The sequence below is a fragment of the Periplaneta americana genome, chromosome 5 (assembly GCF_040183065.1).
Source record: "Periplaneta americana isolate PAMFEO1 chromosome 5, P.americana_PAMFEO1_priV1, whole genome shotgun sequence".
In the NCBI taxonomy this organism is placed as follows: Eukaryota; Metazoa; Arthropoda; class Insecta; order Blattodea; family Blattidae; genus Periplaneta; species Periplaneta americana.
In genome coordinates, this window is record NC_091121.1 from 78,210,872 (window position 1) to 78,237,780 (window position 26,909).

Consider the following 26,909-nt stretch of genomic DNA (forward strand, 5'->3'; position numbering starts at 1 on the left):
TATGGGCACTACAAGTAGCTTCATTTTTACGTGGGTGGGTTACTGGCCCTCTCCGCACAACCTCCATCCGGAGGGGGGGATATTATTTTGGACTTTCCTGGTCCTAGGGAGATTGCCTTCTCTACGGCTTTGAAGTCCCCCTCTCCATATCCCTCTTTAGGGTTCATTTCCTAACCCAAGGTGAGAGATTGAGCCTACCATTGTCTGCTCCTCCGCCAAATGCCGTTGGCAGACAATGGGGGACCACTTATCCCGGCGGTCACTCGGGATTTAGCGATAAATATAGACTAATAATACACAGTGAAAATTGTTTAGATCCCAAAAGTTGTAAATGTCCACCTTTGAAAGAAGCCACGTATGTCAAATATCTGGGTGTCATTATTGATCAGAATTTAAAATGGCCTCGTGACATTACTTATCTTTGTAAGAGGCTTCGTAAAATAATTTATAAATTCGTTAATCTTCGATGCTACTTACCTATTAGAGTTCTACGAAATGTTTATTTGGCCATTATTCAGTCTATCATTCAATATGGTATAATTGTTTGGGATGTAAGTACAAAAATTAATCTTAGTCCGTTAAATTTACTACAAAAACGAATAATTAAAATTTGTTTGAAGAAACGTTTCGATTATCCAACTAAATTAATTTATTCTAAATTTAATGTATTTAATATTGAACAAATTTATAAGTATACGCTGTTAAAATTTTATCATAAAAATCGTAATACGTTTGCATTACAGACACACAATTATGACACAAGACGAAATATTAATTCAACATTAGTAGAACCTAAATGTCTCACATCTGCTGGTCTAAAGCATAGCATAAATTTTGGCCCCTCGGTTGTACAATGCTTTAACTAAATTACACCCAGAACTTCTAACATGTAACCCACTAACATATAACAAGAAAATTAGAAACGTGTTAATATCTTCAATTTGATTAAATAAATTTATAGCATATGTGTATGAATTAATCAACCTATATTATATTTGTATTATATAATTTTGAAATATATATTAGTCCTACTTTTCACGTGCGATATTATTCTTCTCTAGTGTTAATATTATATTATATAATTCCATTGCCGCTGTAATTATATTTTAGTTCCTATTTTATTTTACTTATTTATTTTTATTATTATTATTTTTTTATTTTAATATTATGTCTGAACTGCGACCGAGCACGAGCGCTGCTCATTCGGTCTCAAATTTTGTTAATACTACTCTATCTTCTTTTTATATTGCTTGTATTATTTTATTTCTATTTCTCTTGTTTGTTTTGTAATTATATTCTTTATTCTGTATATTTAAATTTAAATAAATAAATAAATAAACCACCTCGGAAACACCCTGTATACAATAAATCGTGTGTGATGTAATCAAATATTATTAAATTAACTGGGAATAGCATACAACTATGTCAATCATACAATTAAAAGCATGCTAGTCACCTGCAGTAGGCGGATTCACCTACTAAACCGGATGTGTGCTTGGACGTGGATTCTTGCTAGGGTTGATTACAGGGCTGTTTTTTTTTTCGGGGTTTCTCCAAATGTATGGTAAATGTCACATAATTCCATGCCGAATTCTCCGTCTCATCTCGCCAAATACAATCTCGTTATCATCAATTCCATTGGCGCTAACTGACCTTGTAGTTGTCTTGTGATGACTGAGTGGTCAGACCTTCAAACATCACGCAGGGTTCGAGTCTCGGTCAGGCCTGGGATTTTTCATTCAAAATGCATAGTGACATCTGCGGCGGACAAAGTCCCAGTGGCGGTTTTCCTCTGGGTTCTCCCCTTTCCCCATATTAGGCATTTACATCATTCCGTCAATATTTCTTCGTTCCATCAACATTCTATAGCATTCCCCGAATGCCGGCTGGCGGAGCATAAAGGAGGCTGGCCTAGGGACGAGGATGTTTGTCTGCTCGGAACCTGGGTACACAGCGAACCTTATTGTAGTCAGCCGATGTGGGTTTGGGGATATGCCTAGCTTGAGGATTAGCGCAATAGATCTTGTAAGGTCGCAGTGCTAGGTCGTAGTGCCCCTCTCCCGAAATTCAATTTCATGAAACCTTGTCAACTCCGTTTCTAAAACCTGTAGAGCAAGTCGGCGCATTTTCGTGGAGCCGATGAGAAGCGAACGGGCGGAGCCTATCAGGGCGGGAGTGTGCTCGCAGACGCTAAAGGCTGATCCACAATAAACCGGGAACGGAAACGACAGCGAGAATGAGAACGAAAATATTGTTAAAATAAAGGTATTTAAATGTGAGCATTCACAATTAATTTTTACGTTCCCGTTCCCGGGCTCCGGAAAACTTCTCGTTAATTGTGAATGCTCACATTTAAATACATTTATTTTAACAATTTTTCCGTTCTTATTCTTGTTTTCGTTTCCGTTCCCGGTTTATTGTGAACCAGCCTTAAGGAGTAAGATGCGCGTGGCAGAAAGTGATAGGTAAACGGCATTTCTTTCCCCTTCTACTTGCCCTGAATTCGTCAGCGACAGAGCGGTAGCTGTTACCTCTTATACCTACTCCCCCCAAGCTGTACACACAAGAAAATAAAATATTAAATAAAGTAGAGAGAACAGAAAATATAGTCACACAGATGTTTGACAATTCCATGTTTAAGTGTATTTTAGTTCAGTTCTTACCATATTTTCAACTAATCAGTAATTATATTGAGGAATGTTAGTTTATATTATGAAGTTAGTCAGGGGGGAGCGACACAGTGCAAATTGTCTCAATGTTTATTCTATAGTGTAGATATTAGCGGTGAAGAAAACATTTATCTTCTGCTCTCAGTAGTTTTTTGATGTGCCAGTTGATATAAACAGCAATGAAAATGAAATACAAACGCTTAGTATAACTTAGACTTTGGAATTATATATTTCCTGTAAAAATGTTAAATAATAAAATTTGTCAGTGTTTAAAGTCAATTAGTGGAACGTTTGTGAGACGGGCAGTAGCATCTTTTCCTTCATTGATAGTAGAGAATGTGAGTAGAGGGGAAAGACCTATCAACCAAACTCAAATGGAGATTACTGGGGCATCTTAACTGCAGTTGAGTTCAGATAGGAACGAATCTCTCTCTGCAGTCGTTCGCATCCTTCAAGGAATGCCTTTCTTCCAGAGCGGTCATTGGACTGGCTCCCTCCATTCACCACTTGCGCAAAGGACTTGTTTTGTCTCCTGAACTCTACAAATTCCAGAAACGGAGTTTAGCTGTAACAGGACCGTTAAATACCCGATCAAATATGCGTAAAAATTTGTTGATCTTAAGGGGACTGGGTAGTGTGAGCGCATAGCAGTTGTAAGTGAAATAAGTGAAGAAATTTTGCTATTACTCTTCTACTTTTTAATCTATTAATTTACCATTTTTACAGCACGCATACAATACTTGTAAATATATTTATATTTTTAGATTATCTTTCTACCTCATATACTTGATTTTATAAAAATGTTTAAATTTAATTTAAATTTAAGTTAAAAACATGGGTATTTTAGGAACATATTTTTCGGAAACTACTGGGACTAGGAGGCTGAAATTTTGCATACTCCTATTTCATGTGATAATGAAGAAACATGGCCACTTTCACTTAGTTATGAGAATTATTATGGATTTTACAGCCACAAAAGTATTAGAAATATGTAAATTTTAATTTTTTTTTTCAGGATGGAATATACTTTTTTCTGTTGAACGAATATTCATAATGTGATGAAAGTGGCGGTAATTATAGCCATCTGGATTGGAAATACACTTGAATTTGTAGGAATCTGTAGTGCAAAGAGTTTCTGAGGAAAATTTTCCTAAAATACTGATGTTTTTAACTTAAATTTAAGTAATATTTTCCCGGTTTAAAAATGCTTATAAAATCAAATGTATAAGGTAAAAGGTAATCTAAAACCAAAATATACCTGCAAATATTGTGTGTATGCTGTAAAAATTGTAAGTAAATCGTTTCAAAAGTTACAGAAATAGCAAAATTTCTTCACTCATGCACAACAGCCATATGCTCAGACTACCCAGTCCCCTTAAAACTAAACCGCTCCCGACAAGGTTTCAATTCTTTAATATTGGATTTAACGTCGAGTGTGAAAACTGATTGGCTCTCAAAGATCACTTAGCATTAGTTTACATATGACTAAATGTTTAGATTTATTCAGCACCTTATTTGTGATTGTTTTCTCTTATGTTGCAGACGATAGTGATGTACCCACGTCCCAACATCTACACCTGCACGGTCCGAGTCTGGCTGAGAGAAATCGGATTCTCCCTCACGTATGGAGCTCTGATGTTGAAGACATGGAGGTTAGTTATTTTAATGAGTGCTAATTTTCAGTATCACATGCATAATCTAAGTTAGATTTTCTAGTTATAATTGAACGGATTAGCCTACGCATTAATACACCAACCGACAATTTGAAAAAACGGAGAGAGAGAAAGATATTTGCAGAAATCTGTTGGTGGCAGGCTAGTTTAACTCGGAAAAAATCAAGAATGCGATATCTTAATTTTACTGCTATTTATAAGCAAATATTCGTTTATTGCATAAAATTCATATATTTATTTTGCTTTGAAATATTAATTCAACTGTTGGTCTCTTATCAAAAATCGGTTAGCCTTTTCTGGTATTATTTGTGCTATTTTTTGTAATAGTATGAATGTTATAGGCCTAATACTTCTTGCATAAAATGTTTTATAAAAAACAGATTTATATCAATGGCCAATATCTCGAAACAGGTTTTTGGCGCTTGGTCTCTTATTGCGTAACTCCGTCCAATTGGACTAGAGAATCACTTTTGAAGCCGTATTTCATGATTGGCTATACAAAATCTTGTGGTAATCTTAATGCACTATAATAAGATTATATCCTTGTTGTCCCTCTGCCGATAGTTCCGGTGCTGTCCATAAATCGAGCGACAGTTACGAGAACATTGACTCGCTAATCACGGATAATACTAATAGAGCAAACATAGCTTGCCATATTGACACATCTTTAGATATTGCTAGAAGTGCTACCCGTTTACGCGAGTATGTATTTTTGTTATTTTTTAAATAGTTGCCGTACAGAAATTAAGCTCGTCGTAAGTACCGTAATGTATGCTTACTTTCTCCGAACACTCTTTGGACGGGTCTCCTCCGCATTCCGATCAATCAGTGATCGGAGAAATGCTATGAAATTGAGAAAAAAAATGCAGATCGGCCATAATGGTATTGAAGTCTATAAATGGGGAAACTGGGAAACCCCGAAAAGAACCCAACTATGATCCTCTGGCCAGAAGTGTTATTATAGATTTCTAAAACGAGAAACTCACGTGATATAGGCCAAATCATAATAAGACTATTTCGCGAAGAGTATAATAGGTAAATAACAAAAATAATAGTGACGCACACAATTACAGGAAAAGATATTTGGTTTACGTACATCATGTGATATCAAAATATCTATTTATAAATACGACCACAGCCATCTAGTGTTAACTACTGTAAATATACGTGAATGACAGAAATAACACAATAAAGTTTAGGGGAGAATGGGGTAGTATCGGACATCGGGTAATATCGGACAATGATGTTTCTTTCATCTACCACCAGATGGTAGTACCTAAGTGGCATGGTTACGTTTCTGCATGCGACATCTGAACACTGCTGTTACCATCTGGTAGTAGATAAAAGAAACATCACTCTACTGTCATCTTGTAGTAGATGAAAGAAACATCACTGCCCGATATTATCCGATGTCCGATACTACCCAACTCTCCCCTATATTCATTTTTATTTATCATCCAAATGGAATTAAAAAAGATAGAAATGTAATTCAATGTATAACTGGAGCCCGGATGTTTGGCAGAATGCCTTTTTTTATTGGTTGGAAGTAAATCATTATTTTCATAGATATAAATGTGATTTGAGGTAAATCAAAGTGATAGGGCTTATTTTTATTTTGCCTATTTTGCCTTTTTAATGTGTTTCTTACTAATTCAATAATAAATGCCCTTTTTGTCATTTTAAAGCAAGAGTTCTTGTTTATTTGCAATTTTCTAATTAATTGTAATGCAGTGTATTAAATTTAAATATTTGAAACAATGACTCACTTTACTAACAATAGTACTAGGCTAAAAGTAATTTATTTCGGTGCCTAATCTGCTATATCATTGGTATAATATGAATAATGATCTACAATCCACAGTTACTTATGTCACGTTTTCACGATACCAACAATCAGCTCTATAATTTTAAATATTAAGCCCATCTCACATAAGTTGTCAAGCAGCATTTTAAATTGTTTGCTTTCATATTTTCAAATCTTACTGTTACAATTTTGTGCTACATGTGTTTATTATTGTAGGAGAAAGAAATTTTGAGTGAAGACCTAGATCCTATATACCCCAGATAGGTCGGCCTTATAGGCTTTGACGTTAAAAACTTTTGTCAGGTTTACTACGCTGCCATCTAGATGTTACATAAGGAGTCACGTCATAATTCCATTGCATTAGCGACTGTACTGCCATCTTGTGTTCGTTTACGGCAGACGGGTGGCGATCCTGGCGGTTCCCTTCAAAGTGCAAACGATTTTAACATAGCGATGACCTCTCTGTTACATATAATTATGGTCTAGGGTGAGGTACAGTCAGTTATTGTCGGGTGACAGAAGGTTAGCCAGAATGCTTAAATTCAATAAACCATTGAAAAGTAAAATTCATGCTTGCGTTAGTGAATTTAGTGCCCATGTGTTTTGAACCGAAGGAACAGTTTGGCATGTAAGGTTTGTGAAAAGATAGTTAATCACGAAAAAAAAAGCATTGTATAAGTCAAAATGTGTCAACTACGAAGAAAAATGTGAGTTATGTTGATATAATTTAAATTTCTTGCTAAAATACATTATGCCTTTTTAAAATTTATATCTTTTTCAAAATTTATTACGCCTTTTCCTATGTTTATTGCCTTTATTTGCCTGCCTATTTTAACTGTTATAAATGCCTAAAGTCCGGGCTCTAATAACTATAGAAATGATCCGAAAAGTAACTTTATTTGGTGTTCTTAATGCTCATTGAACTGATTTTGATTATTTCTGAGTTCATTGATATTTAAAATTAGGTTATGATATTCTTCATTCAGTCGTGAAAACAATTGCGAAGCTTCAGGGACGAGACCAACGTGAAAGAATGACAATATTTGAGTAATGGATTAATCTTAATTGTTCAAATTAGACTTATTCTTACATCCTAGTGGTGCATTTGTACACGAGCGAAATAATAACTTAAATGTTAAAAAATTTCTGCTATATATTGCATTTGTAATATACAATCGTAACCTGGATTTTTATTATCCAGAAAGAGGAACAATACAACTATTTAAGCATGAACCCGAAAACTTCTATGTAAGTTTTAGATATTCAATTTACTTCCTTTGGTAATATGCACAGTGTATTTTAATATTCTACATATTCTACATATAACGTGTCGGCTAACAACTAGACATATGGCAGGAAAATACAATAGACTTTCATGCTGACGATACAGGTTCAAATTTCACTATGTTTAATTTCAATAGGAGTAAAAATTCTCATGGCATTTTCGTTTTCCCTGCCAACATTTCGCCAACTGTTAACCATCTCCTATCACTATGTCTTGCAGCAATGTTCAGTTTTTAGTCTCAACACTTTTCCTTAGAGCAGATTTGGATCAAAGCCTTTCAAATTCAAGAGGATTTTATACTGGGCAAAAATTGAGTTTAAGCAGAATTTCATGGTATTTTCTCAGTTTTGTTTCCTGTTTTTTCCTCACTAGTTCTCGATCATTACGCTTTCGACGCTGAAGGCCAGACAATCTAATTGGTACCCGTATTTATGCTAACATTGATCTCCTCTAGTTCCAGTCCGTTCCGCTACGTTACGAAGGTAACATTAGCATTGGGACGCTGGCGACGGTAGCTTGACGTACATCAATCACAATCGATCGAAAGTGCACACCTCAGGTAGTCTGTTGATGTACAGTGCTTGCGGAAATGTTTCGTAGAGTGAAATGATTAGAGAGCTATTAGTGGGATAGGACATTACAGTATTAACGGTAGCCTTAACTAAGAGTGGAGCAAAGTAAGTTGTCTTACCGTATCGGAAAGAAATATCAGTACCCACGACAATAAAATTAATACCAAATTACTTCCCGTTACCGCAACTATACACTGAAACAAGAATTAATATCATGGTTGTCCACACCGTAATTATTCAGAGTCTGAAGTTTCATTATTATTTACCGGAATTATAACAGAGTCCACACCCTCCACATTTCGATGTTTTTTACATGTTTTAATTTAATCAATTTATTTTCATTCATTCATTCATAGTGTTCTGCCCAATAGTAGGTCTTTCACTGCAAACCCAGCATTCTACATTATTTCCTATTTTCTGCCATCCTCTTTGTCTCCGCATATGATCCATATATCTTAATGTCTTCTATCATCTGGTATCTTCTTCTGCCCCGAACTCTTCTCCCGTTCACCATTCCTTTCAGTGCATCCTTCAGTAGGCAGTTTCTTCTCAGCCAGTGACCTGGCCAATTCCTCTTCAGCATTATTCTTTCTTAACCCACTCTTTGCAACACAACTTCATTTCTTATTCTGTCTGTCCACTTCACATGTTCTTTTCTTCTCCATTCGATATTCCAAATGTTTCTATTCGCTTCTCTTCACTTCGTCCTAATGTCCATGTTTCTGCTTCATACAATTCCACACTCCACACAAAGCACTTCACTAGTCTCATCCTTAGTTATTTTTCCAGAGGTCCGCAGAAGATGATCCTTTCCCTATCCTCCTTTTGACTTCCTAAAGCATAATACTCTATAATACGAATCATTAATTGTTCTTCTATACTGAGTTACATGCATATTTCTAACCTTGGACGTCTTCACCCCCGCAATCGTACAATAAAGAAACTCTCTCACAAAGACCAGGACACACCTCATATTGCCGATCATATGCGAACGCAGAAATTGTGATGTGATCTACGCGATATGATTTGTATTCAAGGAATGAGAAAATGAAATTTCTTACACTGTTACAAGCCCATGATTCCGGTTGGCGAAGTCTTCATTTCCGTCCAATATGCATCGGGCAATTTGAAATCACGCACCGAACGCTAACGAAAATGTTTCGAGTCAGTTATCGTAACCATTGAAATCTATGCTTCACAACTGGAACGGCTTCCAAGCGCTACTGGGTAAGGCCGACAGAAAAGTATGCAACCCGCACTAGCTAAGTATTGCTATCTTTGTCTTTCAGATAGTTCCTATTGCGCTGATGGCGTTAGATGTGAATAAAATGGAATTTTAAAGGTATGAACTTTCTTTAAAAGCTTGGAAACCTCTAACCTGATTCATAACATGAGTTTTCGCTTCATATCGAAAGGAATTTTAAATCCACTGACGCTCCTTTAACCTTCTACATTCAAAATTATCTTATAATATACAAGTACAGTTGAACCCCGATTATCTGTCACCCTATTAACCGATTGGCGGATTATTCGATTATACATCATATTAGTAGGTTCTACACATGTGTTTCTTAGAGAGTGTTATTGTAAGCCTTTATCGTTACACAGCATTGTGTACTGTTCGAATTGCCGTTCAATAATTTACAACTTGTATATAACGGGTGTTAACAGAAAACGTGTTGTACTAAGTATCGAAAAAATGGAAATAATTGAATGGTTTGAGAAAGAGAAACTGTGGCTCATCTCGCATCAGAATACGAGATTGGAATTACAACTGCGCGATTTAATAAAAAAAAAGCAAGGATAAAGTGTAAAAAAGTATGTAGATCTACAACGTGACATCTCCCTTGTTCCTATCTTTCCTGAGACAGTCATTACAAAGGGCTTCCTTGCCCCTTAAAAACCCGTCGTTGACAACCAGACTTAAATTAGTGAACTTCTGATCCACTACCTAGCGATCATGGAGGAAATTGCAAAATCTTTCATGGTACGGATTATCTGATTTTTTTCCATCAACCGTTTAGTCCATCCCCTTTATTACCACGGATAATAGAGGTTCTACTGTATTTTATTCTCTCCATATAAAAATATAATGATCCTCCTTTACAGGTTAATAGCTTCATTAACCTTCTAATGTTTCAGAGGATAGGCCTATTTCAGTCTCTATTATTTTCAACTTTCTTGAAACCTTAATAAATAACTCTACCACATTGAGAAAAAAATGTGTGATATTACTACTTCGATTATAGTGAACCTCTGCGGACCAGCATATTTCGTTCACTAAAACCGAAGTGTCTGCTTTCATACTACTGACGTTGCCATACATACAGTATTAATGCCCGTTTGGGACAGACCACGTTCAATATCAGTACTAATGTTCTCTTTATCTTCCAACTTAAACACTTTAAGCTTCGACATCCTGATGTTCACAGTTCGAAACTTGAATCTACTCTGGCCATGTAGGTGGTAGGCACTGACCGATTTCGCTACTCTTCCCACTAGAGGTATACTACTGTGTACTTGGCCTTGGAATTTCCCTGGGTTCACTTTTACAAAGATGCGGGAGGGAGGGTGAGGGCCATTATACTGTAACCCTTCTTGTGTTTTCTAATAACCTCTTTTAAAGGGGTCAGAACTAGTCCTTCCTTTCTCCCTCACTGCGTACACTCTTCTCTTTAACATGAAAGTTCTAGTTTTAGGTTAACTATAACTGAAATGAGGGTTCACTATAAAATGAAATAGTAAAGTACTTTTTAATGTATGCCGGTCGGGACCAACGATTTAGGTTCACTATAGCCGAATGTTCACTATAACCAAGTTCACTATATCCAGAGCTGACTGTATTTATATTAGCATCGTGAATCTAGGAATATATTTTGATACCGATACCAAGTAAATTATTATCAAGTAAAAGACACTTATAGAAAATCTGCTCATCTATTGTCACTCGCAAAGCCGGTTTAAGCATTTTTTCCCGAGCCACTGAAACAGACATTATGTATTGTAATAATAATAATAATAATAATAATAATAATAATAATAATAATAATAATAATAATAATAATAATAATAACAATAATAAAAATTTATGAATAAATTACTTAATTCATATAGGTGTACAGCAAAATCATTACTCCTGGTGAATGTACAAGATTCCTCGGTATTTCCATTTAAATTAGCTTCGTTATGTCGAAGTACTCGATCTCTATTGATTTTCTTTGGAGTTTTGCTCATCTACTCACCTGATAGCTATGTGAGGCTTTAATGGCTTCACTTCTCATTCGTCTCCATAATGGTGTACACTGAAGTGAAGAACTGAAAGGCTATAGTTACAATAAAAGTAATATGAACAATAATAATTGTCTATTGATCTATCTATATCACTGGTTCTTAACGGGTGCGGCACAGTAGTGTACCGCGAAACTTCTGAGACTTTGTGATATTGTTGTTAAAAGTACGTAATTAAAATTTCATTCAACATTTATTAAAAAAGAACAAGAGAATAATATTCAAGAACTTAAATTTATTTACAGGGAATTTATTGGCTTACGTCTTACAACAAAGGTAATGAGCTATTAATGAGAAATTTGAGCTTGTCGCTTCTTACACAAAAGTTCAATTCATAGTGGTGAAATTGAAGACAAACAAACACGCATTTCTTGTTCAACTGAGAGAAATCTCTCGCACTTCTTGTTTCTTTTATGTTTATTAGTATCTTAAGTCCAACCCATTTTCTTTAAATATGTTGGATATAGAGTTATACACATCTCCTCCGGTTTATGTTGAGAGTATTTCAGTACAATTCAATAATCGAGTCCTCATCAACAAATCAGATGTAAATCAGTAATTGACATTTCATAATTATATCAGTTGATTCATCGAGCTGTAGTGAAAATGCTCGACCGTCGCTTAGCTTTTCACTTACATGGCACTGGATAACTGAAGATATGTCATCAATCCGTCGGGAAATAGTATCGTTGACAATGGAACCAAGGATATATCCTTCTTGGCGCCTTCACCAAACATCGATTTCATTATTTCCTTGCAGGGAGGTAAAATTAGTGTGATGCTGCATTTTTTTCGCTACTATTTCGGCAATTTCATGACTGTCCACTTGTGTATTTCCAGAAATATAATAATTTCTCTCTGTTCCATAGTTTTGCTTGCTTTTCTTCCGATGGCAACAATCGGCTAAAATAGTTCTTATCTTTCCCAGATAAGTTACCATGTTTAGTATTGAAATGTATTTTCAATTTACTAGGGACCATGGATTCGTTGCTTAGTTTTTCTCCGCACACGACACATTCTGATGCAGGACGGTTTTCAGGTCCAATGAACGTAAATCCAAAGTTTAAATAACTATCTTGGTACTTTCGGACTGTTCCAATAGGTTCTACGCCCCACTCCCCGTACTGCTTTCGCTTGGAATTGGTTCCTTTTCACTTTTGTTAATGTTAAATTATTGTCACTGGCTCATCTTCAACTTTTCTCCTTTTAATAAAAAACTTATCCATACTGAGGTTAGACTAACACAATAACGCAAATAACACGCGTGAAACTAAAAATCAACCCCAAAATATTTCAGAACACGGAAAAAATGGCGTTACGACTGCAAGTTTAGTACATACAACTGACTGGTGAACGCGTTAGACCGAGGTTCTTACATTGTTGCCAACTCGTACGTTATTCCCAGTCTGTATTTTTATATACGAGTAATTATCTACATACGTAGGTCTATTTATATAGTTCTCTCCAATTATCCTATTCGTCGGTCCGTCTGTCTGTCCATCTCTGTCTGTCTGACTGTCTGTACATCCATTGGTTCATCCAACCATCTATCCATCTACTAACCTGTCTATATCCCTCTGTACTCTATAGCCTACTTATCTAGTCATAAGACCGTCAATTCTTCCTCCCGTTGAGATTCCTGTTGTACCGTTTTATTTTGTGAACTACGCTGTACGAACATGGGACTGAGTTCCGAGTAAAGGATCAGAATGATCCTGGATTTCCATCCGAAATAAAACGGGATGTAATTAAAAAATAAATGAACTTCCATTCCTAGATGAGATTTTAACTCACGACCACAGTCTCCAAACAACATTAAATTTCGAGTGGCTTATCTTTTGTGTATATCATCTCTGGTATGATTAAGATACTCATGGAGATAAAAGCAATATATTAATATATTACTGTATTCATGCTAACAAATATAGAACACTGTGTTCAATTATTTATTTTTCTCGCAGTACAGTAGTTGCTCTGCCTCAGATTTCTATCTAAATTAAAAAATGTAAACCTTAAAAGTTAGTTGTGACAAGCGTATCAGTTAGTTTAAATTATACTGTTTTCTTCTTTTAATTTCACTTATTCGTGTCGTTACTCATTGAATGATTCTCATGAGATTAGTACAAAAAATAAAATTCCCCGAGGCATTCATAGCTCTGATACAGTTGTCACTCTTTCTATTTACCGCTGCTATGCGTAGCAAATGGACACAGCATATACATTTCCTGTTATTTATTACTCTACTAATAATTAACACGTTACATTAGTGTTAATTCAATTTCCACTCCACTCCACTCCACTCCACTCCTCCTCCCTTTTCCAAACAAAAGTGGCTTAAAGATTTATTTACAAATTAAATTAATACTACCGCACTTTGAGATATTGTTACTGCATGTAAAAAATTGCCTCAATATACAAAGAAAGTATATAGGATAACGGTTGGTAATATTGTGATACTAATAATATTATGATAGTTCTTTTTGAGAAGTTTTTACAATTTTACTGAGCGAGAGGAAAATCGGGTTTTTTTTTTTTTTTGCGTCAACGTATTAAGAGAATCTCGTGGACAAGATTCTGTACAAAACCGGTCCTTCTCTCGCTCAGTAAAATTGTAAAAACTTCTCAAAAAGAACTATCATAGCTAATATTATTAATATCACAATATTACCAACCTTCCAAATATCAGTGACTCTAAAGATATTCTATATTACAAAAGAAGGCAATCAGAATTACAACTTTATCTCTACCTACTGCCTTGTGTAGACAGTTCTTTTGCCCTTAAATTGGCAAAACTTCATTTCTCACACTAGTTTATTAAACCGTGTCGGACTGTAAAGAAAACAACTATCGCAATGTCCATATTTTATATGTTGTGCAAAATTTTAATTTTCCTACCAATTTTTTTTCTATTCTATTAAAATTATAGCATATAGCCTATTAACCTGTTGTATCCTATAGGATACATTGCCAATTTAAGGGTTAAGGAATTTTTTCAATTTCGGCTCTTTCATCTATTTCCACCTACGAGTACATAAATTGTGTTTACATAAATACATTTAGATTTATGAGTGTGCCTGATGTGCATGGACATAATATTAGAACAGGAACGAATTTAGTAATTCTCAGTTGTAGACTGACTAAAACACAGAATAGCTTTATAATAATGTGTATAAATCTCTATTACAAATTACCTAATACACTTAACTGGAGTAACAATTTTAAAGTTTATATTAAAATATTTTTATTGGACCACAGCTTTTATAGCTTAATTTTTTTTAATAATAGGCTATATATAAGTTGGCCCACTTATCTCTTTCACCTCTGATAGAGTGTGAAATATTTCAGATATACACAAACCGTCAATTACAAGTTAAATTACATCGAAGTGAACATCTGATACACGTAATGTACGTGTATTTTTTGTACATGAAATAATTTTCAAGATATTTGAGTTAGCTTTCTATTTTTAAATGGGAACCAACTATGTTTTGTATTGCAAATGATGCATTAGCTTTGTCTAATAACAACTGGCTAATCTAGTGCCTGAATGTCACCGGTAAGAGTAAACATAAATAATGTTTGACCAACGAACACAGGGAGGACATTCTGATTAGAGTTGTGCGTCAATTAAATCACAATCACAATGTACTCTACGTTTTAATACAATGGAAATATTGAACATGGTGAAGTGAGATATAAAATTAATGTACAATAAAAAAATAATTATTCTCAAAAAACAAAGTAAAATCTCCGGTGTGCAATTAGATTTCTCGCTGATGTCTTATCCTTCAATTGTCCTGTACAGAACAGAAGAAATAAGGGTTTACTGGGTTGTGTACAGTACTATGGGTGTGTTCGATCTTCAATTACGTCAACATTATGAAATAGACACAAGGAAGGGAACCTCACTAGAGATGAACAATGATCGAGAGGGCAGGACTGACGGCGCCCGCAAGGCCTAGGACCCGCACGGCGCGTCGTTGATGTGGGGACTGGTTGTGAATGTTTCGAGACGCCGAGATTGATCACTCCCGAAGTCCTGAACGTCAGCCCTGAATGGCCACAGTTGTTCGTACCTGACTGAACTTTTTATCTGCTTTGGCAACTGTTATGTGTGTATGAACAATCAAGTGGCCTGGCCTACTTGAAGCATCATCTCTGCTTTTCGGTGTGTAGTGGTCAGTTCCCGAGTCTTTGTTTAATTATTGGGCCCTTGTTGAATGGCTCGGAATTTTCTTTTCATATGTTTGGGATCAAGTGTGCAATCTCAAGTAAAATAGATATTAACGTTATGTTATCTTAGAAAAATTTTTTCTACTTATATAACCATAGGTAATACCATATGGTATAAACGGAACATTTTGATATCTAAGATACTGTTCTGTTTTGTCTTTTTGTCTCATTTAAACATTTATAATGTTGTTTGTTTCAATTATGTATGTATGTTGTTCGGGGTTGCGAAGTCTTTCCACGCCGACCGGGTGCTGTTTCGGGAGTGATGAGCGAGACTCGAGGCGCGTGAGAATGACGAGACGAGACTCGAAAGACAAATGCAGCGAACACAGCGAGCGAGAGCGGTAGTTAGCTTTGTTCATCTCTAAACCTCACCTTCCGACAAATTTACAGTGGAATGGAAAGGCAATGCAAGAAGCCATAAAATAAATTTGAGAAAAGACATGAGACGATTCATCTGAATTCAGTATTATGGTTGGGAAAACACCTAATGAAGACGCTGAATGCTTGTTTTTGTGCTTTTCTTAGTAGAGGCCATTTTGACTTTGCAGTTTTATTAATCTTGTAACTTGTTAATATATATTCCATATTTGCACCTACATTTTTATGAAGGAAATAGGTTAGATTTTGAGGAAATTATTTTTTCAAACATTTTATAACATCTTATGAACTTCTAAGTCCGGTGTACCATTCACAGGAACATGCAGCAATAAACAGGACGTTACTTTACGTTCAGTATTGAAAATAAGTAGGTTTCAAAACGAAAAAACAAAATGGTATTCCAAGTTTGTAACACTTCCTCTATATTTTAGGCACTTAATAGGTCGACCTGTACTTATTGTATTTGTGCTCCTTTTTGTATTTTTGTACTTTTATACTGTATTTCCATTTGTAAACTTTCTAATTCAATTATCCTTATCTATTTATTTTCTCAGCATTTGTTGTTGTATTTCTATTCCTGGCGATGTTGAAGAAAAGGCCTTATGATTCTAACTTCACCGGAATGAATGAACAAATGAATAAATAAATAAATAAATAAATAAATAAATATACAGAAAATGAACACATGAATAAGCAAACGAACAAAAACATATGAACAAATAAATGGATAATTAAATAAATTAATAAATAATGTACGGAGGATAATTTTGAATATTAAAATGGAGGGAAACGGGATAGGCCTATCCCGAGAAAAACCTCAGGAAACGTAGCTTCGTCCACCATAAATACGACTTCGCCACCATTTTGATTGCAACATAAACATGTGTTAATATATTGCTCATTCATGTCTGTAAAATTATTACATACTCATTTCATATGTACAGTACATACATATTATAACTCAACATAGAGATTTACATTGTTACTCTGTTCCGCAATTTGTTATCAATTTCCTTCTCTATTCAGGATCTCTGTCATTTTCCGAGTCCGTTCGGCGAAGGCTGTGAAAATCACGGATCTGGACCTTCTCAAGAGACTTGGCATCATCGTCACCATCTTCAGCGTGTTCCTGGTCATTCGGACGCTTGTGGCGCCGCCACATGTCATCGTCGGCAGAACAGCTGACGATCTGAAAGCGTTTCTCTGCCGCACTGACTGGTGGGACCACTCTTTCACGACATGTAAGTTGCAATGGAATTTTATTACCACTTTTTACTATATTATCTTTTACAGGAACTTGCAAATGATAGTTGTAAATAGTAATATAATTACATTTTACTGTGCATACTTTTCTCGCGTCAGATATTTTTCGTCTTAAGTCACATGCATCAATTAAAATAATATGTGATTCTAAAGAATTTTTAAATCCTACTCACATTAGATACATAGAAATATCTAGCGTTGAAAGGAAACGCTTTTAGAGATAGCATAGAGATACTACTGTAATAGCCTACTGAAGATACATGGGGTGGAAGGGAACCAATTACATTAATTCACAAGGGTAATAGATGAAGTCAATGCGAACAAGTTTTGTCAAATAATTTTTTTTATACGTCCAGTAGTTTTGAGAATACGAAATGTAACGTATTGCAACGCTGCAAAGACTTGCAGTGCTCCTTGAGGTGTTTGCTCCGCAATGCTTCATAAGACTTGCGAGAGGAGAATGTAAACAAAAACGTCTCATCAGATACGTTTCGATCAAATTACTGTAGATCAAAACGTAAATGAATTAATTACGCAAATTGTATGGTTTTTAATATTATTTATTACCAAAGCCCGGGACTTCAGCAGGTAAACAATGCTTACAAATTAAGTATGAAAGGAGGTTTATTGAACCCTGACGCTCGTTACAACAGTGAGTATTCGATACGTACACGGGTGTTTTAGTACAGACTACGACAAAAATAACTCCTCCCCCAAACTTTAGCGTAAAACAAAAGGATTACGTTACGTTTGACAAAGTGAACTGCAAAATAGTACAGGAATAACCTTTTCCCCGTGTTATGTGGATTGAATATGCCAACAACAACATTTACTATCACTGGTTTCATCTACAGAAACCCAAATGTTATCAGATATTTCTTCTCGAACGCTATGCAGAACATTTGCGTAACATGACATTAAATATCCTTTACGTAGAGTTGTTTCAGATAGGGCAATTCTACCTGTACAATTCTCTCTAAAATTCTTAAAGTGGGGGTTTTCCAACTTGTTAAAAGGAATGTTGGTGCTCACCATCATTTCACATAAATCCTGGAAAAATTCATTGTGTTTATCAGAATTTGAAAAAAGGCGCGCTTGCTTCTTTCTCGTTACGTATGAATAATTGTAAATGAGCTTCATGTCTTTGAGTTTTGATATGCTGTTCTATGTATTTGGAACTCTCGCCCCTTATTACAGTGTGGCACACGTTACATTTCATATTAATATTATCTGTACAAAAGTACTTACTTCCGTATAGTTCCACAAGTTACTTTAATGTATCTTCTTTTTTCAATGAAACTTTCGGCATAGTAATTGTGCACAGCAGACTTGTACTCGCCTGTACTCTTGGAATGCTAGCTATCAACTACCAGACAACTAGTATGAAATCGAATGGGTAGTCCTTCGGGACTAGGTGGAGGACGTTTCTTTACAAACACAACCAGCAATACATACTTTGTGTATTATTAACCTGTCTTTAAACTGCTGAACTCCCTAGTCTTGTTTATTACGCTATAACAACCTTAAGTCTAAATTTAATAGTTACCTGGTTGAGGTTTTTCCGGGGTTTTCCCTCAACTCTACACGAGCAAATGCTGGGTAACTTTCGGTGCTGGACCCCGGACTCATTTCACCGACATCACCTTCATCTCATTCAGACGCTAAATAACCTGAGATGTTGATACAGCCTCGTAAAATAACGTACTAAAAATAAATTTAATACCATGGAACTTATTTACAGTATCTGCTGATTTCTTTGCTTTTTACGTAATTACAAAATAGTGAATATTGCACATTCTTATAAAACAACAATTTCCATTAAGTGTTCCTTTACATTTGATGTAAACTCAAAATAGCAATATGACGAATACCCATTCTGTAAATCAGTCTCCATTTAAGTTGTTATATTTGAATAAATTAAAAATAAATTAATTTAAAGAAGAAAATAAGTTTCAGTAATGTTAAATAATCTGTTAAGTGTTAAGTCACGTATGTTACTGTCCAAGAAAACAGTAAAGGACTTACAGATATCAGCATGGATTACTTTGAAAAATTAATATAATAATGGTAGTACTAAAGTTAATACAAGAAGCGACCCAAGTACTCACAGGAGATTCTGTGCTATATCATGTGTATTGTCAATTGATTCTAGTTATGGCATACACCAACTCTTGTTTTATGGAGAGTGAATGAGTGAACGAATTAATTAATTAATTAATTAAGCATATTTATTTATACATAATAAATACAAATACATATACACAAGTTCCTTCGCACGGCCATTCGTGCTATAACTATGCACAGTTTGAATCTTAAAAGAAAGATAAAACATACTAAGTGTTATTTTTATCATCCATTATCATTATCACAATCATAACTAATCGAATTTCATACGAGGATTCACAAAAAATAATAATAATAATAATAATAATAATAATAATATTAATAATAATAATAATAATAACAACAAATGTCAGATATGAAAAAAACAGTGAAATGTATATACACAAACAATTCAATTCTTTACCAAAATTTCAATAAGCAATAAAAATAATAAATAAATATATATATATATTTTATTTTATTGGGTTATTTTACGACGCTGTACCAACATCTCAGGTTATTTAGCGTCTGAATGAGATAAAGGTGATAATGCCGGTGAAATGAGTCCGGGGTCCAGCACCGAAAGTTACCCAGCATTTGCTCCTATTGGGTTGAGGGAAAACCCCGGAAAAACCTCAACCAGGTAACTTGCCCCGACCGGGATTCGAACCCGGGCCACCTGGTTTCGCGGCCAGGCGCGCTGACCGTTACTCCACAGGTGTGGACTAATAAATATAAATATAAGACTAAAAACACACAATGAATACAAAAGAACATTATCCCGTAATTATCTTACTTGTGTTCAGTGTTAATATTACCCATTGCAACACTAATAAATAACACTTCCCCTTATTTTCTCGGCCCCTCCCCCTCGGCCAGTTCCACCCTCACCTCTTTTATGGAAAATACTTAATAGCTATATCTTTATCTAAGTCTTATAAGAAGGAACTGCGTTTTTCGCTATAACAATAAAACAGACTTCCCGTAAATGTACCCGATGACGCCTTAGATGTAATTTGTGATGTGTAATGTTGAGAATCCAAAATATTCCAGTTTCTAAATCTTGGAATAATGAGAACTTTGGACACATACAAAATTCAAAACAAAATTCATGACATCAAATTTAATTCACGAATGAGCAATTGTTAGAGATATGGGCATCCAACAAGGAAAATTCAGTGCGCAGAAACCAGCGGGCGTGACTATCTCGCACAGATGACGTATGCTCCCGTTCCCAGCATGATCTCACGCCTACTGCAGGGAGTAAGTGGGGTATAGCATGCGCGCCGCGAGGAGTTCGAGCTGAGGTTTTCTTGTAGAATACCTATAATAATATAATCTTGTGAAAGCCTTTCATTATTACAAATATTCTGTTGTATATTTTGTAGTCATAAATTTGAACGCTGCATGGTTTCTCGCTTTGAAAGAGTATAGACAGAAATCCCTATCAACATTTGTTTCTCATGGTGGTTCTTATTCAGTGTAATATCTTTGCGCTGTTAGCAATGGATAAGTTTGAAAATGTGATTAAAATATTAAATTGATGGCTCTGAAATTTAATACATTACAAAATATGTTACAGCTTCAAGCATCTATTTTATGTAATTTATTCTATTGGCGAAATATTAATTGAAATTTGATAAGCCGAAGAGATCTTGTAATTCAGTAAATTGAAAATTCCTTTTTATAATGTATACAAAATTTTTCGAAAGTAACGCATAATTGCAATTAAAATTGAATGAGGGGTTTACGAACAAAAAGCTCAGACAAGCCAAACCTCGCATTTAGAAACGAATATTTTTAAGAATATCAAATACTTTGAATGAGTGGGGTAAGTCCACAAGCACATAGACCAATATTACTGGCTCATTGTGCCACGTCTGCATTTCGATGTTGGTCAGAAATGGGGGACAAATTTAGCCTGGAGCTTTTCTTTCCTTCCATAGGAAGCCATATTAAGAATGTTATCGCCCTTAAAACGATCGCCCTCGCCCGGGTTTGAACCAGCAAAGTTTAGCCTATATTCTGATGGGGGCAGAAAAAAAAGTTTTTTTTTTCTTCCACCATATTAATAATATCAAAACTAGTGCTTATACAAATTTAGGCCATTCGAGCACAATTACGAGGGCCGTAAAAAGTAAGTTTCCCAGGGGCCGTTTACAGAAATGAAACACAATTTCATGGCAAAATTTATTGGAACAGATACACCATTTGTTCAGCTATTTTTCAACATATTCCCCACATTTGTCATACCGTGGGATCAACTTTTGTATCCCTGTGTCGTTGAAGTCTGCCGCCTGGGATCCGAACCAGTGTGTGACAGCCGTATGTTGAAAAGTAGCTTAACAGTTCTTCTATCTGTTCCAATATATTTTTTCAATGAAATTGTTTTTCTTTTCTTTCTGTAAACGGCCCCATGGAAACTTATTTTTACAGCCCTCGTAGTTTGCATTCGAGTGGCCTAAATCTGTGCAAGCACTTGCTTTGACATTATTAACATGGTGGAAGAAAAAAAAACTTTCTATCTGCCCCCATGAGGAAGTTTGCCTGTTAGATCCAGTGGGAAGAGTTAGGCCTACTAAATGACATCGTGTAGAGATCCTCAATCATTACGGTATTCAGTACAGTGTTGACAGCTCACGTTTTCTCTCTTCCCACTCGAAGTCTTCAGCTACGTGCATTGCAGTATGAAGGAAGATAATTGAATTCTGTGGCAACATGTTTTACATTAATTAACTGGCTTACTGAAATATTGTTTAATAAGCATGGCAATATTACTACTTTAAAAATTACCTGAAAATATACAAAAATTAATTTTCTTTAACAAAAATGTCAATATGCACTTTTAATACACGTGCTACGTTATTTTTTATTTATGTATATTAATGCAGAAATACCAATATTCAAAAGCATTCTTTGTAATATAAGAGAACGGGCAGGGCACTGTACAAAAGTCCGAGAAAATTTTAATTGCTCTTTCAAAAAAAAAGCATTGCATATTATATGGAAAATAACACCGCCTCATTTTTTATATAATATCCACGGAAATTGTTCAACACAAGATGATTGAAAACTACGGCCCTTATTCACTACCTTTTTCTTTTTTGACTGCTTTGTTCACTCTTCGTTGATCCTTGCATCGATGATGACCATTAGCTATTAGTTTCACTTCCACTAATCAAATTTCAGATTTATTTACATTGTGTAAGATAATAATACATAAGTGTAAAGAAGAGGATATGTTATTTTTTAAATAAATTTGAGAGCCTAATGAGGGGTGCTCGTATTCGTTCGCGCAGTTCAGAAATATTTTTAATATAAAATGAGTATAGAAATGGACTAGAAACTAAAATAAAGTACAACTCAATTTTATTTATTATTCTCTTCCCGTTTATTGTAGTCTTATTTTGGCCAGGTTTCTTTATAAAAAATTTATCCACTACCAATAGTTGCATTACAAACACTGATAAATTAACAAGCACATACCTGTGACGACGATCGTCACAAAGGGGATCACTGAAACTGAATGTTGATAACAGTTACTTTTAAATTTCGTAACAAATTTAATTGTTTATGAAAAATCTTGAACATTAATAATGATTTGTTAACTGATATTAGGCAAAAATACAGTCGAATACACTGTTAATTGAACTAGTTATTCCTTATTGTTGTTTCTGTTTGGTAATATGATACCAATGTTTCATCCCAATAATTGATAGGCTCTAGACTCGAACTGAACTGAAAAAAGTGGATCGTAGAGAAAGAAATGGAGTCACCTTTGCATTATGTGTGGGAATTCACTGACCTCAAATGCAGGAAAAAAGAAATTGAGGGGCATTGTGGGTTGCGTCACTAACATGTTCTTTGCGGTAGCTGACTCTCTATCGATTTTAAATAACCATTTTTGGCTTATGTCCTAGCTCATCTTTCAGACAAATTAATTATTTTTAACATGAGTAATCGCTTTTCGATTTATTTTGAAGGGTGAGGCCTCTCTCTCAATTTTATTGGCGGGGCGACGCCCCTGGCTGTACTGTCCAAATTTCACGGGAGGATCCCTGCGAGGGGAGTACGGTCCGTGCGGGGTAAGAGGAGAGGGTAAGCCAGTAACTCAGCGTTCTTGAAGAAGCAGGTGGATAAGGGTGGTGTCATTGGCCGGCTGGGACGAACAAGACTCAGTCAATGGCCAGACGGTTCCGTGTCGGGGATAGGTTATAAGAGGGGGGGGGGGAAACAATTCGCATTTCTTGCTCGGATCTTTTCGTGAAATGCGGACAGTATATGTTGATGGGACAGAAAGTGCCTTGCCCTCCCAAAGTCGGTGCCTTTTGAAAAGTACAATAGAAATGGCTGTAATAATTAAAAGAGTATAATCCATCGGATTGCAGTGTGCAATCTAGTAAATTCTAAACATTCTTCAGTTTTTAATTTTTGCTCTCTCACTATACTATTTCAAAATAATGTCTCTTTGTAGCATCCTTGATAATGAAATAATGATTCTGGGTATTCTGTCTGTGTGTACTCACAGCGATTTCTCGTAATGTATTGGGCGGGTGTTTTTGGAACTCGGTAACTACGAGCCAATCTATGCGGGAATGATGTACGTGAAGTGTATTATTTTATTGGTAAAAATGTAATGGCGCTATATTTAAAAAAAAGAAACATAATGACAATTTAGTCCAAAATACATCAAAAGATTTTTTTCATGACTTTTGCAAAACGCAGGTTAGTGGAAAAGTACAGTTCATACGGAATAAAAAATAATTTCCTAGAATAAATTGATTATTGTGTACGGAATAATTTATAACTTTTCATGTGATTTCACTTTCGGCACAAATACCACGCTCGAACTGATACGAGAAATGACTTAAACGATTAGAGCTCATTAATCGTAAATGTGTGAATTTTCGAAAAATTAGGCCTAGTTAGTTTACAACGTTGTTATTGAGTGTGTGAGTAAACCAGAAAATTATAGACCTCGCATGGAGAGCGTTGTGTAATAATGCTACTTACATTTTTATTTGCATAATGAAATAGCACTATTATTATTATTATTATTATTATTATTATTATTATTATTATTATTATTATTATTATTATTATTATTATTATATTACGTGCTCTCAAACAACTGATTGTATCAATACTGTATGCATAAAATACATTTATGTTCTTACTGCCGAGCTGCTTTTATTTGACTGACGTCACTGCTTACAAGCAAACATTCTGATGGGGGCAGATAAAAAACTGAATTTTTTTCTTCCACCATGTTAATAATGTCAAAAGAAGTGCTTATACAAATTTTGGCCACTCGACCGCAATTACAAGGCCGTCCAGAAAGTGATTTTCTTTGGGACCATTCACAGAGGAAAATCACAATTGCAGGGAAAGATTTATTTAAACAGATACAGCAGTTGTTGCGCAATTTGTCAACATATACCCCACTGGAATTGAGACATTTGCCATACCACGAGATCAATTTTTGTATCCTTGTGTCGTAGAAGCCAGCCGCCTGGGATCGGAACCAGCTTTTGACAGCCGTCTGCACCTCTCTGTGGATCCCATGATATGACAAATATCTCATTTCTGGTGGGGAATGTGTTGAAAAATAGCTCAACAATTGCTGTGTCTGTTCCAATAAATTTTTTCAATGAAATTGTGTTTTCTTTCTTTAACGGCCTCTGGCGAACTTATTTTTTACGGCCCTAGTAATTGCGGTCGAGTGGCCAAAATTTGTACAAGAACTTATTTTGACATTATTAACATGATGGAAGAAAAACCTTTAACTTTTTTATCTGCCCCCATCAGAATGTTTGCTTGTTAATTCCAAAACAAACAGTGTCGTTTCCTTTTCTGGTCCATTTATACTGATTTATAAACCAAATATTGCAATAAACTCATTATAAACCACAGATTTGTAACAGTTACATCAAATTCAAAGATCGATTTTCATGAATAGATCTTATTCGAACATACGAGAATTTTAGAACGCTTGTAATAGATCTGTGCAAAATTAATCAAATACATCTAATTAAACCTTAAAAATTATATAGTCATATCCTACCGTCCCGTTAGAAACATATGGCATTTAAGTGTGCTTAAATGCGACAGGCTTATGTCAGTAGATTTACTGGCATGTAAAAGAACTCCTACGAGACAAAATGCCGGCACACCGGCGACGCTGATATAACCTCGGCAGTTGCGAGCGTCGTTAAATAAACCGTAATTATTTTTTTGTGATCATGTAGTCCTTCCAAGTATAAATTTCATTGAACTCATATTAATTAATAAACTTCGTCTATGTATGTGAAATGAGTATAACGAAAGTTTTGTAAATGATAGCATTTATGTAATTTTATTGGAATAATCATTGAAGAAAGTAAACTATAAACAGTAAAATTATTCCGATTTTCAGCATTGTGTTGGTTATTACTACGAGTTGCTACATAAGATCTGCAGTTATGGAAATAGTAATTTAGTCCGAGGGAATTTTGGCATATTAGATATCTAGCTGATTATGCCTTTGCTTGCTTCGTAACAAATTTCCCCTTTATATATACCAACAGGTTTTGAGTGCAAAAATTAATTATCTGTGCGTTACTTATTTAATGTGTTTTGGACATCAAATGCTTTTAGCTTAAATTCACTTATCTCGTCAATCGACACGAAGCGATGCTTTTGCTAATGTCATTCATGAATCAATTAGAGTGAGCATATACGAGACACTGAAGTGGTAATGGGGTTATTGGATTAATGGATATGAAGTGGTTTCTCAGCCATTCTGACACTTTGTGAAGTTGAAGTCCACTACTCCTGATAGAGAACTATACCACAGCTTTCATAGAAAATAAAAAGGAAAAAGCAGAGCATAGCAAGTACAGGAAAGTACAGGATCCTGTAAAACGTACAGTAAGAGAAAGGAAGACGTGAAAATAGTACTTTTATATGAAAAGTATTAACATTCGCCAAGTTTCTTAGAATTATGCAACACGAAAATGTATGAAATATCACCGAGATTTGCAAGATAAAAGAATAAAGCAGAGCTGTCAGTTAAGCTTGGAAGATAACTATAGGCCATTCAGTACCACGTGAAACCTACCTGCGCGTCAGGGGAAGAAAAAATTGGATTGAGAAGCTTCCTTCCCTCGCTACGCTTCTACCCCACTTACCCCCACCATAAGGTTCTTACTATGTGCTACGGCGCACGCAACCCTTGGGTTTCACGAAATAACGAATGGCCTATACACGAGCAAATCATAAGAAGATGTGTGGCAGTAGGAAAGAAAAAAAGATAAGAAGAGGTAAAGAAGAAACAGAAGGAGAACGACAAGAAAATCATGAAGGAGACGGAAATACAGAAGCAGTAAAAGAGAAATGTGAAGAATAGAAGTATATGAATACGGGATGAGAAAAGGTAGAACTAGAAGGTTAAGATGGCGAGATATTATGAAAGTATGAGAATGATAACACAAGAAATTATGGAAGTATCCTGTACATTATTAAAGATACGAAAAACTATAGAAGTAGATGTTATCAAGGCGAAAAATTATACAATTAGGATATTAAGAACGCGAAAAATTATAGAAGTAAGAGGTTAAGGGTGTGATAAGTTACAGAACAGTGAATTAAGAACACGAA

At 35.2% G+C, this 26,909-nt stretch overlaps 1 protein-coding gene across 1 annotated transcript in view; it reads left to right on the plus strand.

Annotated features, from left to right (window-relative positions):
- Nucleotides 1-26,909, plus strand: part of LOC138699847 (probable G-protein coupled receptor CG31760) — an 856,195-nt gene that overhangs the window by 617,350 nt on the left and 211,936 nt on the right. Inside the window, exons 6-7 of the mRNA XM_069826037.1 lie at nucleotides 4,212-4,321; nucleotides 16,932-17,146. Of these exons, the coding sequence (XP_069682138.1) occupies nucleotides 4,212-4,321; nucleotides 16,932-17,146 (325 nt within the window). The remainder of the gene's footprint in view (nucleotides 1-4,211; nucleotides 4,322-16,931; nucleotides 17,147-26,909) is intronic.